Source organism: Dermacentor andersoni, chromosome 1 (genome assembly GCF_023375885.2).
Source record: "Dermacentor andersoni chromosome 1, qqDerAnde1_hic_scaffold, whole genome shotgun sequence".
NCBI lineage: Eukaryota > Metazoa > Arthropoda > Arachnida > Ixodida > Ixodidae > Dermacentor > Dermacentor andersoni.
Window position 1 is genome coordinate 50,671,809 of NC_092814.1, and position 17,858 is coordinate 50,689,666.

Below are 17,858 nucleotides of genomic sequence, written 5' to 3' on the forward strand. Positions count from 1 at the left end.
AATAATTATGGGATCAAAAGTGTGGGATCAATCTCAACCTCACATGACAGAGGTTGCATCGAGAGAAGCTACAGTGCAGACTTCACCTTGAGCTAGCGTCCGCTGGCAAAGAGCATCATGCGCACACTTGTATTATCATCATTACGGCCTGCTTGTGTTAGATTGCCATTCCGCTATTTTACAACAGTGTAATGATTCACAAGGCCTAGATAATCATCAACTTGCTGTATTCATTCGCAATAGCAATTCTGATGTTATGTCATGATGACACCAAGACAACAAACATTCCTTTCATCATTGTCACTGAGGTATTTTTGTAAGCTCACTGCCAGTTTAGATTTTCCTCTTTGAACTAGCTGCTAACATGCTTGGGAACATGTCCATTAGCACGAATGGAATTTCACTGTGCATGGTTTCCATACTAGCATAACATATGGTGCAGTGGTGCATTTACTCCTCCACTAAATGGTTGGTGCTTTTTGCTGCTAACCATCAATGATTGCATGATACATATTGTGTCATGCAGTGTTTTTCTTTTGTTTGCCACGAAAGGTCCAGTTACAAGCATGCAACACGTTTATGCTTTGCTAAATCAAAACTGTGGAACGAAATGACTTATCTAATTGCAGAGAAAAAAGTGCCTGATGTTCAGTAGAACTAAGGTCAGGAAACGAGAAAAGTTTGTGATAGCACAGATTTCATTAAAAACAAGGTTCGTTATGCTATTGAGGTTTGATTGTATTCTTGCGTAAGGGTTGCACCCACAATAGGGTGCGCACGCACAGCCTGCGCGCCTGTTGTAGAGGTACTATGCCGCATGTGCAAAGTCTGGGCGAGCTGAGCATTTAGTGCTGGAGGTTGCGCTACTTCAAGTTTCAGAGATGATTTGTAGCGAGAGGCAGACGAAGCATTTGCTCCCCACCTCCAGTGCTTTTCTCTATAGCATCATCTCACTGCAGGTGACACTATCAGCTGCGAGGGCGTAGTGGACCCGAAATCGTGACTGGCTTCATTTTGTACGTCCTAGGTGAACATATCGTCGACATGCCATGAAACCCCTATCTTTCATCTCTCAAATTCTACAAAATTATTTTTTTTTTCTCATTCAAGTTTGCTTTATCCGATTGTCTGATAATTTGGAAAATTTTGCGGCCCCTTCCATGTTAGAAAAATTCATGACTACTTATTTGCATAAAAAGTTGAATTTCAATATAATGAAGCAAACTGCCGCTTTTACTGACTTCACTATATCGAGGTGTAACTGCATTTTTTTTTTTTTTCATCATATATCAAGTGGCAACTCTTAAACAAGAACATACTGTACTTGTTGCCTCTATTGTGTATGCAGCACATTCTTTTGTCCTTAGTGAAAACTTTTTTCTCGTCATGCTTTCTTTTCAGTTCTCTGAAGGAAGCCTGTTCTTTGCATTGACGCACAACAAAATGGGCAAACTTCCAGTCTTGAACATGGACCTACCGCCATCGGTATGAGCCGTTGCCCATTTGCATCAAATGCATGTTATTTGTTATTATATTATTTTTTTAACCACTGATTTGCAGAGGCTCGGCTACATACAGACTGACTTCAAGGCTGGCCAGGCTGTGAAGGTCAAAGTCCTCAGGGCAGATGAAAGCTCAATGGTGGAACTGTCACAGCTAGGTGCGTACAACCTCACCAATTAGCCATATGCCATGCCTTGGCAGCTCTTGCCACATAGTGAAGTATTTATGCCATGTTGACTTTTTTCTGCTGACAGGTGTAGCCACATTAACGGTGGACAGCGTTGTCAATGGCTGCGTTGTGAGTGCTCGAGCTGGCGTGGGCGCATGTGTGTCCCTCCCACTGGGTCATCATGGGACGATCAGCATCACTGACATCTGTGATGACTTCAGTCAAGCAGCAGCACTGATGGCCAACTACGTTCAGGAGCGCTATTTGCAGTGCTACATCCTAGACATCGACAGTGAGACAAACACATACCACCTTTCAACGAGGCAGTCTCGGTATGTTTATTTGTTTGCTTGCGTGTTTATTTGTATGTTTGCTCACATCAGCGGCCAAAAGGGATGCTTACAGAAATTTTTTAATCAAGCTAAAATGAACAATTAGTAGGCTTGTGCAAATATCAGTTTTTTTTTTCATTCGAAGCAAATAGTTTGAATAGTGGGATTTGCTAATATCTTGACACATGTGCCAGATGTTGACAAATCTAAAGAAATTGATTCTTTGCTTGCCAAAAGAAATGGAATTGGTTCATCTCTGAAATCAGTTTATTTTCGTAGTGCCGTTATTCAAATAGTTTCATGCAAAAATTCAAGTTCTATGTTTCTCACAATTAACAAATACCTTGATTTGGGCAGGTTGGTTCTCCTGGACAGTGTTTTAAAGAAAACAGCGCTTTGGATGAGGATGAAAAGTACAGATACGACAGGATAGGGACTGAACTTCCAACTAGCAATTCTTTCAACTCTACAGCAGAGATTTGTTTACAGGCTCTTGCTCACTGTTTTGTTTAAGTGTACTTGAAATTTTGTGGTGGTTGAAGTCGCAGGAATGTTTCGCGTATGGCTGTCGTGTGTCATCACGATGCTGTGAAGTGCAAACCTGACTGTGCCACGCCGGCTGTTAGTGCTGTTTTGCGCAAGTTCACCTTGAGGCTTTCTGTCGACACACAAGCTTTAACCCATTCCATTCAGTAAGTGCACATACAAACTTGCGAGGCACGTTCGCTGCTTTTGTATTCCTCAGTCTTGCCTGTGTGTATGATCTTGGACCTGATCACCGATGGGTGAGAAATTTCCCACAATAGTTTATCGTCCACCACCACGCCTACCTTGGCTGGTAGGCCTAACCAGCACTATTTTGCTGGGTGTCAGCCACCAAAGTTCCTGCTTAGTGCCATGTTGAAATTTTTAAAATTTAAGAGTAAAATATGGGTGCTGATTATAGTATGTGAATTTTGACTTGAGGTGTAGCTTCACAGCACTGTGAATTTCACCTCAAGGTGTGGTTTCACATTAGTGCAGCACAGCGGGCACTGCTGTGAAACCACCTTTAAGGCAGAGTTCTCCATCAGCATCGCCAAAGAGGTGGGGAACAGAGCCGCTGGCCGAAGATACAAGATGGACGTTTCGTGCATCCGCGTATGGAGACTGTTCTACAAAGATTTGGATGTATGCAGTTTTTTCTGCGGCTTATATGCATGGATTTGTTCTTTCTTTCTTATTTTTTCTGGGTTGTAATTGGAGGTGCAGCTTACAAGAGAGAACATACTTGTAGTCGTTTGCTTCGAATACTTCGAAAACTTTGAATACTGAAGTTTGAGCAGAAGCGAGTATCAAGTAGCATAATATTCGAGTGAATAATTGCATAAGCCTAAAAATTAGTTCAAATGTTCTAAAACGTCACTTTTTCCTAAAATGAAGGCTTTGTAATAGGAAAATGATGTCAGTGTAAGACAGTACTGACACTGCCATAGTGAGATCATGGCGGCAAAATTATATAAAATAAACGTTATGTCCTTAATGGCATTTCTGTTTGTGAGTACAGTACAATCTACTTGTAACAATACATATTCATAAAATCCAACTACTGTAATTATGTTGTGTTGGCTTAGTGGCTGTGGTTTTGCACTGCTAAGCGCGAGGTCACAGGATGAAATCCAGGCTACGTTGGCCACATTTTGATGGGGGCGAAATGCAAAAACACTTTTGCCCCATATCTTGGGGCAAAGGTGTTCCACTTAAGAAGAAGCTTTAGCTCGGGCCCAACTCTGACGCAGCCTATTCAAATACAGGTAAAACGCAGAAACGCTTTTTTGATATAACCCCTGGACCAATATTAATGAAATTTGTTGTATTTGAGAAAGAAAGTCAAATTCTAGTGACTGTTGGCAGCGGAATTTCGATTTAGAGCCTGAATTTTATTTAAAGAAATTTCAAAAATTTGGAAGTTAAGAAGAATAGAAGCACAAAGTTTACAAATTAATAGCTCTGCATCAGGAACAGATATCGCGGTTCTGTAAACGGCATCCATGAGATCATTCAAAGCGGACAAATTCATTATTTTATACCTTACATGAATTCGTTACGTTTTGTACAAGGGTTCTGCAAAAGATGTATTTCCATATTACTAAATTTCTTGAGATTCATGTGTAACATGAATTTTGTTCGCTTTAGATGTACTGTTAGATGCAATTCACAGAATTGTGATATCATTTTTCATTGCTGAGTTACAGAGTTGTAATGTTGATAGTTTCGTTTTCTGAAAATTTGCTACTTTTGCCAATTTTTAGTAAAAAAATTGATTACCTAAATCAAAAATTCGAAACCAGCGGTCACTAGATTTTACGTTTTTCTTTTAAATGCAATAGACCTCGTCAAATTTGGTGCAGTGGTTGCCAAGAAAAACGAATTCTGCTTTTACATGCATTTAGATAGGAGCGCCCGTGCTAAAGCTTCCTCTTAAAGATCCCCAGTTGGTCAAAATTAATCCGAAGTCCCCCGCCATGGTGTGCCTCATAATGAGATTGTGATTTTGGCATGTAAAATCCAATCCAACAATTTAATTATAATTTTTTAAAAATTGATTATCATTGTATCTGGGTCGATGGCAGATCTGCTTTTTAGGTGCCATATTTTGTAACAATATTTTTTATTTCCTTTGTTTTTGTCCTTCACCATTGGCTCGCACAGAGCTGAGCTTCTGCTATAGCCAGGATTGGCCACTCACCAACAGGGATGATAAATTTATTTATTTATTTATTTATTTATGTATTTACAGAGTACCTACATCACCATAAAGGCATGTAGGTACTAAGATGAAGAGAATCAGGCAAAACAAATTCTTACAAAATGCTGATGCAAGAATACACCCTTGTGTAAGGTTGAACACTGCTTCAACCATCTTGGAGTGATAATACAGTGTCAAAACAGCTTACCTGTTAAAATGTTTCTTTCTATATAAGTATATATATGCCCACATATGACTCAGCATTCTGGAAACTGTGTAGTGGAAACAAAATTGAGAAACAAATCGCTTTGATATCAGCATATAAAACAACAGCTACTGGAAGTGGTGTGCTAGGTGTCTAAGTAGGCCAGTGAGGTCCTAGATCTGTGCTTGGGCTCCGCAGTAGATTAGGGCTAGCAACTGTGCAATGTACTGCATCTAGTCTCTTTGCAAGCATTTGTGGTGCTCCTCTGGACTGTTGAAAATCATTTGCCAATGTGGATTGTGCGCACACTACGTGAATACTCCAGTCCTTATTGGCATCATTTGCTTTTCACATTTATTATTGTTTTACTTTCCATGAGACCTGCTTCACCGAAAAACCAGCTTTTTCAAACACAGAATTTCATTTTTGTACTAAATAGGTGATGGCAATTGAATTGCATCAGAATAGTATGCGGGTTTATTTTTTGTGGAGTTAATGGAAAAGCGGATCTTCCAAAGTGGCTGATTGCTATGAATGAACTGTACTGCATTAGCGCATCCATGTTCTGCCATTAAGCTCTCCTGTAATCGTTTTCATTCAATTTTTACTATTTATATCGGCTTTTCAGGTGGACAAGATAGGCGTACTGAAAATTTTATGATCGTTTCGTAGCAGAAGTGCAACATGTATACATTGAGCCCTTGATTGAGGCAGAAGTATACAAGGAAAAATTTTAATGAACCGCAGTAATAGATGTGCACCCACTGACTGCTACGTTGTGCCCCTGGTATACGCAGGTGTTGTTGCCCGTGCAGATAGTCGCTACCTGAACAAATCTATTGTAGTTTGGTAGCTCATTGATTCAGAGCTACAGCTGACAGTACATTGTAGGGGTGCACAAAGTGACATTTTTAATCTAAAATGAATGCTGGAAAGAAAGTGTGCCCATGTGCCAAATTTAATCTTAGAATGTATCAATTTTTGTAATTAAAGAAGGAGGAAGAAGTACAGAATGGTAAGCATTGCCTGACCTATAGCTTATTTCATGTACAGTAAAACCTCGTTAAAATAAACCTTTGAATTAAGCGGGTTTTCTAATTAACCGAACACGCAAAAAAATGCAACCCAGGCAAAAAATTTCGCTGCAGGAATGCGCTACCTTTATTCAGCGATCTTTGGATTACTTAAAAGTAATCAGAGATGCTGGTTTGCCGTGTCCTGTAGTTCGAGGCTCCAAGGGTCATGTTTTCTAGTTGGCCAACTACGTGCAGCATTTGAGAATTTCCACCGTGGCACCCAACAAAACTGCGGATAACGTTCAGCGATCCGATAACTTCCCCGAGAGCGGATGCTCATGAAGGCTAGTTAGCGTCGTCGTCGTCACTGTCATCACACATGGTCGCATCAGCGGTAGCTTCACTCACCAAGTCTGAATAGCATGTTTGTTGATCATTTTCAATGTTCAGATACTCGGCGAAGCCGACTGCACCGCATTCACTATCCTCTTCGCAGAGTGCATTGATGCGGTCGCAATACTCAGCTCTTTCTTCATCAAGTGCACATGAATAATCAGCATCAGCATCGACGGTGCTTTCCTTCGAGAAGCCAGCATGTTCAAAACACCGCATGATCAAAGCGGGCTCCACTTGCTTCCATGCATACACAATAAGATATATGGCCCCGAGGAGGTCGATGGAGTACTCGTTGCCGTTGTAGCAAAGTAGCATGCGCTTGAGCAGGTGGTGGCGGTAACTCTTCCTCGTGTAGTGAAAGACGCCTTGGTCCATTGGCTGCGAGATCGACATGGTATTCGGAGGAAGAAATACCATCCTGATAGCTTTCAGGTGTGGGATGTCACCATGCGCCGGGCAATTATCAACAACAAAGAGTACATTCCTGCCTGTAGCCGCGAACTTGCGGTCAAGCTGCCGAACGTAATCTTAAAATATTGCGCCTGTGACGCAGGCTTGTTGTGCCGGTAGATAAGCTCATCCCTTGGCGGCAACCGTGCATTTTTAAAGCAGCGAGGCTTCCCACTCTTTCCAACGACGATTAGCGGCAGCTTGTGTTTACCGTACATGTTCGCGCCAAACACAATGGTAATTCTTTCCTTGCCCTGCCTTCGACCCTTGACCGCGGTGTCCTTTGCTGCGAACGATTTTGTGGGCAGCATCCTGTAGAAAGGGCTGCCTCGTCAAGGTTGTACACGTCTGCACTATACTCGCTAAGCAACGGAGCCAACATGTGTTTCTTTCCAGTTGTCGACGATGCTCTTGTTTGCACTGCCGCTCTCGCCACAGACGGCAACGAAGGTCAAATTATTTCGCTCTTTAAAACGGCTGAACCGTCCATTTCTACAATTGAACTCTTCGTGCCCAAGTTGTAGAGCCAAGTCGTTGGCCTTCTCCCGAAGTATCGTTCCATTGACGGGAAGGTGGGCGGCATTTGCTTTCTGCAGCCAGCGAAATAAAGCCAATTCCACATCTTGGTATGTGGAAGCCCGTACTCGCAACCGCTTCGAAGAATATGTCTTGCTGTAGGCCTCCAGTACCTTCGACTTGTTCTTCAATATTGTGGACAACGTCGAGAGGGGCACGCTGTGCCTTTCAGGCAGCTCGGTCTTGGAACACGTATTCTTACCCGCTTCTTGGATCAAGCAGAACTTTTGCTTTAGCGTTGAGGTCTTATGCTTTCGTATCTTCACTCACTAGCACTTCTGCACAGTTCAGAAAAAAAGAAAACACCACGCTAGCTGCAACACCCTTAAGCACTGCACACAAAGAATCGGTGCAGACCAGTGTTGCAGGCATACACGTCGCTGCAGGCGCGGAGAGAGAATGGGCGAACGGCAGCCAGTGGCAGCGGCACAGAACACGCGCTAGCGCTGCGACTGCGAGGAGTGTGCGGAGTGGGAGACGAGAGCATGTGACAAAAACCGATATGCCTGCTGCGTTGCAGTGAAGCACGTGTTCTTCTCTGCAGACGCGCATTTAGGCGGTGCGCTGGACGTACCAGTACTGCGGGTCTGGCGCTTCGTCTATAAATAATCGCGATTGCTATGTGGCATCGCCTCACGGCTCCGAATGGCTGTCGTTTCATCAATTTTGCGGTGAAAGGGGAATCTGGAATTGCCGCATAGCACCCCAAATCTTCGAATTAAGCGGGTTGGCCTAGGCTGCCGGTTCGGATTATCCGGTCAAATTTACATTTGAAAATACGGGACCGCAGAAAACCTTTGAATTATCCGAGATTTCGAATTAACCAAGTTCGAATTAACAAGGTTTTACTGTAATTTTATTTAGAAGCTGAGATAATGATAAGGTAAGAGCAGAGGTGCAGACTGGCGCTTCCCATGACAGATGGTCTGTGTGATTGGTGCCTTGTAAAGTCCAGTTTGCTTCATCATAATTAAGTTCAAAGTGGCATGCTTCAGTTACTGGGTCTCAGGAAATGTGGGCTTCTGCTTGCTTATAGACAAAGGTCACAGCACAACCCACTCGCCCTTTTCTGTTCTTGTCTCTATGCCCTTACAGTTGATATTATGGCAGCTTGCTTATTTAACAGGCGTCCTCATTTCAGACTTGTGTAAAGATTCACTCCCAAATGGTGTGGTTGTAGTAGCTGACTTGACACAGGCTTCCTGTGAGCTGTGCATTAACTGTTTTAAGGAAAATGAAAGTACCTTTTTAAACTAATATCTGCATGCAGGAAGATGTGATGGCGGCTGATGAGGCCTGCCATCGTTTTTGCATTTATTGGAAGGGTGAAGGCGAAAGCAAAGCAGTGAACAGAGCAGTGACCAGCCTGGATCTAAACCAAAACATGCACTCAATTAGTCCAGGCTGGAGGCCTCAGCCGCTGCTTCACTTTCACCTTTCAAATAAATGTAGGGATGACGACAGACCCCATTGGCCTCCGCCATGTCTTCCTACATGCACTATTTCCTTTTCAACATCTGTGCATTGAACCATGTCTACCCTAGTTGCTTTGAGGATTGTGAGGATTTGTTGAAATGCCTTGCACCTTTTTCTCCATTGTGTGCATGGGGCTGGAGGAAGAGATACGGGGTTTCTTTGGCATTTTTCAAAAAGTTGACTGGCTTGCCGAATGTCATTAATGTTTGGTAAGCCCTGTTTTAGATGCTAATAACCTAATGCTTCAAAACTGAAAGGATAGTAAATGTGCTCAAAAAAGGGGGGGGGGGGAAATGGGGTTTGTGTTAAATTTCTGGACATTTGTTGTATTTTTTTAAATGAAAATGTGTTGTAAAAGAGAAGAAAAAATGTAAGTGGTTTCCCAAGCACCAGCCAAGTCTAGTGATATTTTAGTGGTAGACATTATTTAGAATGGTATGTAAAGTTGAACAAGAAGTAAGTCATTAAATGTTTGAGCTCATTGGGATCACAGCCTGCCTTTGACAAAGTTGTAAGGCAATAAAATTTACATACGGCATGAAGATAGCCTTTTTAGTGATTTTGTGTTTCCTCTTCAGATGGTGCTTCACTTTGCCTTTCTCTTTTGTTCCTTTTGCACTTGTTGTAGGCTACATCCTGAGAATTGCAGAGAAGTTGAAGACAAGGAAATTGTAGCACTCAGCAACCTCAGTGCAGGCGCTACGCTTCGAGGGTTTGTGAAGACTGTGAACAAACATGGATGCTTTGTCACTGTGGGATGTGGAGTAGTGGGCCTGATACCCATGTCTAAGCTGCCAGCTCCACTGCAACGGAACCACAAGGACATGAAGATCGGCGAGCTGGTCAGTGTTGTTGTGAAAAGAATCCAGGCTTCAGAGAGACGGCTATTCCTGGGTCTAGTCCACCGTGTTCAGGCAAAGACTACATTGCCTCGCAAGAGGAAATTTTCTACCTCATCCACAGACGAGCCAATCTTTGACAGTGGCGAAAAGAAAATCAATCTTGGGGACCCCCTCCCTCGTCTCACTCTGGATGAGGGATTCAGCTGGGATGTCGAAGCCACACCAGACTTGGGAAGGTTACTGGAAGAGCGGCCAGCTGTTGGTAGCAGTGATGAGGATGATGGTGATGAAGACAATACAAGAAAAAGCCACAAGGATATTCGTCAAGAGAGGGAGCAAGCTGAAGCACAGTTACGCAAGGTAGCTCTTAAGCTTCATTTAAATATGAGCTACAGTACCCGGCTAGTTTATTCTTGATTGCATGTTTTGGAAGCACAAAGTGCTACCTAACTTCACTTTATTTTCTTGCATTTAAGTTGTTTCATGAACATCCTTCTTTGACTTGTGTAGGTTAATATCTTTGCCCTGAACTACCCTCCATATGTAATAGCAAAGTCCGAAGGCTAATCTTTTTCTCAAGTGATCTGCTTGAATATCACAGGCACTAATGCGTGTATTACTGCTGAATTTTATTGCAGAAGGAACGCATGCTGGTTGACCCAAGCCGTGAGCCTGAAACTGTTGACGATTTTGATCGTCTGGTGCTGGTTTCACCCAACAGTTCTATAGTATGGCTCCGATACATGGCTTTCCATTTGCGTCAAGCTGAGATTGAGAAAGCACGTGCTGTAGCAAGACGAGCACTGACATGCATTGACTTCAGGTAATATTTCTTAATGTCTGTTATAACATCAGTTATTACAGCATCAAGTTTTGAGTCTCAATCTGCAAAGGCATGCTTTTGGTGTGATACAGTTCATGCTGCTAATTTTGTCATGACTGGCCTCCTTTCAAACAGTGCTGTGTGGTTTTGGTTGACTCATGCTTAAAGGACAACGCTGAACAGCTGTAATGGGTGCTGCATTGTGAGAAGAGCACCATTCCTCTCCAGCTAGGACTACTGCCTCACTTGCACCTCACATGGCTTACATCTATAGCTTGCATTTTAATGCATAAGTATTCTAGGACTACTTCCCTTTTAAATATGTCCGTCCCTCTGTCTGTAATGCGTGACGTGATGCACTCTATAGGTATACATAGGGTCCTATGGGGGTATATATGTGAGCACGCCTTATGACTACGTATGACTACTGAGGTTTAGGATTATGACTATATATAGTGACTACTATATATGAGCGACTGTAAAGAATGCTTACGTGCTATCTGACAAGCATCACTAGGGAGTTTCTGCTGTAGCTTTTGTGGTAATGCGGTCATTCTAATGTGATTGCATTAGAGGGATGGGAAATGTGAGCATGATCTTGTGTGGACCCAAGAGCCTGTGAGCACAAACTCCATTGCCCAGAAAAGGAAACAAAGAAGAAAAAAAAACTGTTCTCAAGGTGGAATCTAATCAGCATTCTCCAGGGTGTTGCCACCACACAGGCAGTAAACCCAGAGGCCCAACAAAAACAATCCATATTCTTCACCCATTTTCCACTCCCTCTTATTGCATCTTGTTTCCATTGTGCACACGGGTGAAGAAAATTATTCCTTGCTAACAGGCAATGTGTTCATCAGACCAGTGCACTGGGCATCTCACCATAACCCTCCAAATGCAAAATATCGTGAATGAATCCATACAAAGACCTTCCAGAAATCTTTTTTCCTTCATACAGCGCTGTCTTGTGTGTTTCTTCCTTATTTCTTCGTCGTCTTGCACTACCTCCTCAAGATGTTCACACAGCAAAAGACTGGAACAACCTTCCTGCTCGCATCACCATTTTTAACAGGCCGTACCCTGTAACAGCCACTGAGAGTCATCATCTAACATGTTAAAAGAACGCTAAAGAGAAAGTTTATTTCAGCTGTATTCATAAATTACCCTTCTACATTGCCAAAAAGCCTCTCTTACGGTGAGAAGAGACCCGGTGAGCCAGCAAAGGTGCAAAAATAAAAGATGAGTAGCAACACCACTTTGGAAGTTCCCACACTAGCTTGCCGTGACATCATAGATTCTGATCACGTCTGCTCAGGCCTAGTCAATTTGTTATTGTTAAAGATGGACTGCAGTGTACCCTAAAGGGCCAAAGGACTGAACTTAGCTGGTTTTGTGAACTCTTTACTGTGCCACAATGGCCAAAATACAAAAAAAAAAAAAGAAACGAAATATTTTGAAATTCGTGACGTCGCACTGACATACCGGCTCTGGCGTTTCGACGTAAAATTCAAGAAATGAAACTTTGACCTTTATTTTTTTTAATAACAAGCCTATTATTGTGAATTTAATGAAAATGAAGTTTTGAAATAACGCATTAAGAGTCTAAAGTTTCTCTTTAGTGTCCCTTTAACCAAGAAAAGCAGTACCCTTTGCCCACCCCTCTTGTATAATGTTCCACCATGACCCTTGAAATATGAATAAATAAATAAAATTAATAAATAAAGATGGAAACACAAAAAGTCATGGCGTACAACCAAAGCTCAATGTGCATGCACACCAGCAACTCAATGCCCCTTCCCCATTCTTTTCCCTATACTGTTTCATACTTAGCAGGCAATGCTGCAGAAGCTGTGCAAGTAGTGCAATCATACTCTTACTACATGCATTTCGTTTTACTCTTGTTTTTGATCTGTGACACTTTTTACGGAGTAACTGCTTTGTATAGAATAATACTACTAGAGCTTGTGGATGTAAGGATATGTCAAATTACATGTTATTTGTGCACCTTTGTGCTTCGAGTATGCGATGTATGATATTTTAGTCAAGTGAAAATGATGTGCTGTGGCCATTCGTTGCAGAAACATGTCCCTTCGCTCATTCACGGTAAATGGGATCAGGTGTATGAGGCCTCATGTGTAATAAATACTTCATATTTTTCTGCATAGAAGTACGAGACTTAATGTTACATCTATTTACATAACCCATACCTTGTAGTATCTTTCTTTCATTGGGACATACTTTATTTTTGGTCACAAATGCAAGCTGTGTGAGAGGTCTCTCTAGCATTTGTAGCATTGCCTGCCATGTATGAAATGGAGTACTATATATAGCTTTGTGCTGATTGCACAAACTGGCCAGAAATATTGATAGAAATTGTCGGCAGGAAATGGCACCACGGTGGCAGAGACATGTCCTTTTTGTGAAACTGAATTGGAACTTAGCAGATCATGATCGTAAACTTTGCATCTCAGCACCAGGTCGCCACCGCAACTGCAATTGAGCTCTGAGGAGTGGCATTGACAAAAGCGGGGACATGAAGCAGCTCGTTGAACGTTCCAATTACTTTGACAATTGCTTTGGAAGAGAGAGTGCTGCAGGTAGAATCGAGGTGCCAGCACTTCCCAACAAGACATCAATCCCTTCCTTGCCACTTACCTTGAGTAACAAGTCACTGCTTACTTTATGATTGCCCATTGAGATTTGTGTGGTCTGGTCCAACAGAAGCATTCTTGGTTTTCTGGGTACATGGAGTACACATTGCAGTTACCTACGTGTTTGTGGCAGATGGTGGTGATAAATAAATGATGTGGACATCTTTAGTACATACACATGCACCAGATGTACGAGGGCAAATCAGAAAGTCTTTGCCCCTATTTGTTATTAGCCAAAATAAGATACATACATTTTTTATAAATATATGTACTATTCTACGTATCTTACACTATTTTTCCACATAGTCCCCACACCGGTTCTGACATTTGTCTCGTCGCAGTGCTAAACTTGACATGCCCCTGTGTCATGTCATCAGTCAGCGACGCACGCGGCCTCCCCGAACGCTCATTGTCATGCAAGTCTAAACAACCTTTTGCAAACTCACAACACCAGCACCTCGCACTTCTCAAAGCGAGACACCTTTCCCCATACGTGGGCTGCATTTTCCCACGAATTTCGATTGGCATTCGTTCCTTGCTCTACAGAAAACGAATGACAATTCGTTGCTCATACACCGTGGACGTGTGAAGCACAACCGCCTTCTTCAACAACTGACAGCAGTGTGGTGCCACGGAGCTACGGCCAGATAAGGCTGGGTCGGTCCAGAAAGGTCCGCTGCTGGAAATGGATATTTTGACTGCATTTACAGCCGTAACTTGGCTTAAAAAAAAAAAAAAAAAATAGAGGCAGATTTTGCGATTCGCCCTTTCAGTAAGAAGTATAAGTGATGAAAGATGAGTAGAAGGCATTTCAATGCTCTCACATTAATCAAGTGAAGTTGCGGGAGTAAGGACCAGCAAAAGAAAGAAAGATTGATTGGAAAGGCCTACCAAAACATTGTCACAGTGCAAATGGCAGTGTCATCTTCTGTCACTGAACAAATATAAAGTAGTACAAGGTGTACGGAAAGGCCTAATAGTTCCCGAGCTTACGTTTGAAATTCGGTGCTTTCCTTGAAATCCTAAGTGCAGGTGGAACTGGAGATTAATCAGAGGGCTGGTCAAAAGGCTTGCTCTGGGGGTGCGTGGAAAAATGATGAATGAAGCAGTACAGGCAGTCATTGGCTGGGCGCCCTTTGAAGTGTGGGAGGCTCAGAGCAAAATTTGCTTCAAAAGAGTTGACTATGGCAGATGCATGCTTAGTACTGTCACTGCTGAGGCACCAGCAATCTCAGGGGAGGCCTGCAGGGCCCCTCCTCTGGATCCGCCAGTACACTAGGGTAGACACTATGATTAAGCCAATCAGGTGCGCCATCACACAAAGACCTATGTACATTCACGTCGGAGCATTGTCCCCTCAGTCACAAGCGCTGTCTCGGGCAGCAGAGCGTGCCACATAGCTTGCACTTCTCAGACACATTTTTCTGAAATGAAGTACAGTGAGTGCTGCACTGTTCCTTGACTGTTTCATTGGCAGAAATTCAGGGCCTTGAATGTAGCAAAACGCCCTGCACCACTAAGCAATGTGCTTGTCACTTAAATGTGTGCATTTCACTTTATACAGAGAGGAGCAAGAGAAACTGAATGTGTGGACAGCATTGCTCAACCTGGAGCACTTGTACGGCACACAAGATTCACTTGACACTGTCTTCAAGGAGGCACTGCAGTTCAATGAGCCACTAAAGGTCTACATGCACTTGGCACAGATCTATGTGGCAGGCAACAAGCAGGAGGTCAGTACTAGAGCAGAGAGTATCCTTCAACCATCTAGCTCTCCAAAACTCACTATAGGAGTCTAGCTTCATGTTTGTGTTGGTAATTGGGAAAGAAAAAAAATATTTCTCCCTTCTCGGAAACTAGTCCGTAATTTTTTGTCTCTCATGTCACCTTTAAGGTTCAGAGTAATTGACAGCGAAGAGCTCCAGCTCACTTTCTTTTCCACTGCCACTTTTGGCATTCTTGCATAACATAGTTTTCTGTGCAATGTTTATCCTTTTTTGCATGGTGCACTGCATACCTTATTAGCTTCATATGGTATGCTGATGGGCCTTACTGCATTTTTAAACTTTGCTGACTTGTTCAGTACATCTAGAGTTGTTTACAATGTAGCTTTTTTTTTATCAAGTAAATTTTTCAAGAATTGTATGTGCCAGATAGGCACAATTTCATATCTTGGCTAAACTGGTAGATGTTGCCTACATGAAAATTTTTATGTTCAGTAACTGTGCTTTATTCATTAAATATTGCTGCAGAACACATGTAATTGCAGCCAGGCATAATGAAATCATGTTTATATAGCAGAAATCGCAACACCCATCGCAGTGGCTTAGTGGCTGCTACAGTGTTGCATTTCTAAGCGTAAGGTCGTGGGATGAAATCCTGGCCGCTGCGGCCACATTTCGATGGGGGCGAAGTGCAAAAACACCCGTGTTCCTGCATTGAGAGAGCGTTAAAGATCCCCTGGTGGTGAAAATTAATCCGTAGTCCCCTGCTACGGCGTGCCTCATAATGAAATTGTGGTTTTGCCACGCAAAACTCCAGGATTTAATTCAAGAAAAAATCGTTAGACTAGCACCAGTTTCATGTAAAAAGGTTCATCATGTTAGCACAGTGTGTGAACACTTTTCAGAAAGGTCCAGGATAGCTGCGCTGATTTCAGTATTGTTTGTCTTTTTGTATTAGTCCAAACCATTGTACCCTTCTTCTTTGGCTGTACAGTTGATGTTCCACATAGTTCTGACCTGCAGTGTATGTTATATGGAAGTTTTAGAACACCCATGCCCTTGCACCATATTTTGGGGACACGCATCTTGAAACTGGCACAATTTCATGGTTTTTACTAAATGGGCACACCTTGGGGCAATCGTTGTGTAGTTTCCACTATCAAATACTTGTACTAAAATTTGTCCATTTTAGTTCATTGAAGCTCAGTGGCAATTATTCTTGGTTTCTACTGACTCTCTCTCTCTCTCTCTCTACTACATTGCCTAAGGATTGCCTAATGCACTTGCTGATGCACCTATCACTGGGAAAAGTGGTGAATATTTATGTATTTGTATTAAATGCACCTGTTTTCTTTATTATCACAGTACATCAGTGGCTTTAGGTGCTCACTACATGTTGTTCCCTTGTGTTTGCAGCAAGCAGAGCAGCTGTACAAGCAGATGCTGAACAAGTTCAAACAGAATGCAGATGTTTGGCTTAGCTTTGGCTTGTTCTACATGAAATGTGGGCAAGTTGAGGCTTGCAGAGCCCTTCTTCAGCGAGCTCTCAAAAGCCTGCCGAGTCGGGAACGTGAGTGCACACTGTTTTTTGCTCAACATCGGTAGGCGCACAAAATGCATTTGGAGCCTAAAATAAACATGCTCGTGTACTTAGATTTAGGGGCATATAAAAGTACCTTGAAATGATTTTGACAATATTGTACAAGCATGCCGAGTCATTAGGGTGGGTCATTATGATTATTAAGTGACACATAAAGTGTTCCTTGTGAAGCGTGCATCTTATACGATATTTTAAACATGTGCATCGCTACCGATCGTAGCAGCGCCACTCTCTTGAGTTCTCAGCCACACCGTTACAATCTACATCATCATCAGCAGCAGCAGCCTATTTAATGTCCACTGCAGGACAAAGGCCTCTTCCTGCGATCTCCAACTAACCCCTGTCCTACGCCAACCGATTCCAACTAGCGCCCGCAAATTTCCTAATTTCATCGCTCCACCATATCTTCTGCCATCCTCGACTGCATTTCCCTTCTCTTGGTACCCATTCTGTAACCCTAATGGTCCAACGGTTATCTAACCGGCGCATTACATGACCTGCCCAGGTCCATTTTTTTCTGTTAATGTCAATTAGAATATTGGCTATACCCGTCTGCTCTCTGATCCAAACCGCTCTCTTTCTGTCTCTTAACGTTATGCCTAACAATCTTCGTTTCGTCGTTTTTTGCGCGGTCCTTAACTTGGTCTCAAGCTTCTTTGTCAATCTCCAAGTTTCTGCCCCATATGTCAGCACCGGTAAAATGCACTGATTGTACAATTTTTTTTTTTTTTTTCAATGATAATGGTAAGCTTCCAGTCAGGAGTTGACTGTCTGCCGTATGCGCTCCAATCCGTTTTTATTCTTCTGTGAATTTCCTTCTCATGATCAGGGTTCCCTGTGAGTAATTGACCTAAGTAAACATACTCCTTCACAGACTCTAGAGGCCAACTGGCGATCCTGAACTCATTTTCTCTTGCCCAGCTATTGATCATTATCTTTGTCTTCTGCAATATTAATCTTCCAACGCCAGTCTTATACTCTCTCTGTTAAGGTCCTCAATCATTTGTTGTAACTCGTCCCCAGTGTTGCTGAACAAGACAATGTCATCTGCAAATCGAAGGTTGCCGAGATATTTGCCATTGATCCTCACTCTAAGCCTTCCCAGTTTAATAGCTTGAATACTTCTTCCAAGCACGCAGGAGAGATTGTGCTTCTTTGTCTGACACCTTTCTTGACAGGTATCTTCCTACTTTTCTTGTGGAGAATCAAGGTAGCTGTGGAATCTCTGTAGATATTTTCCAGGATATTTACGTAAGTGGCCTGTTCTCCTCGATTACTTAATGCCTCTATGACTGCTGGTATCTCTACTGTATCAAATGTCATTTCGTAATCTATGAAAGCCATGTAAAAAGGCTGATTGTACTCTGCGG

At 42.6% G+C, this 17,858-nt stretch overlaps 1 protein-coding gene across 1 annotated transcript in view; it reads left to right on the top strand.

Annotated features, from left to right (window-relative positions):
* Rrp5 (Ribosomal RNA Processing 5) overlaps positions 1-17,858 on the top strand; it is a 118,800-nt gene that overhangs the window by 92,381 nt on the left and 8,561 nt on the right. Inside the window, exons 25-31 of the mRNA XM_050194252.2 lie at positions 1,402-1,485; positions 1,561-1,660; positions 1,758-2,004; positions 9,480-10,053; positions 10,332-10,516; positions 14,729-14,897; positions 16,305-16,458. Of these exons, the coding sequence (XP_050050209.2) occupies positions 1,402-1,485; positions 1,561-1,660; positions 1,758-2,004; positions 9,480-10,053; positions 10,332-10,516; positions 14,729-14,897; positions 16,305-16,458 (1,513 nt within the window). The remainder of the gene's footprint in view (positions 1-1,401; positions 1,486-1,560; positions 1,661-1,757; positions 2,005-9,479; positions 10,054-10,331; positions 10,517-14,728; positions 14,898-16,304; positions 16,459-17,858) is intronic.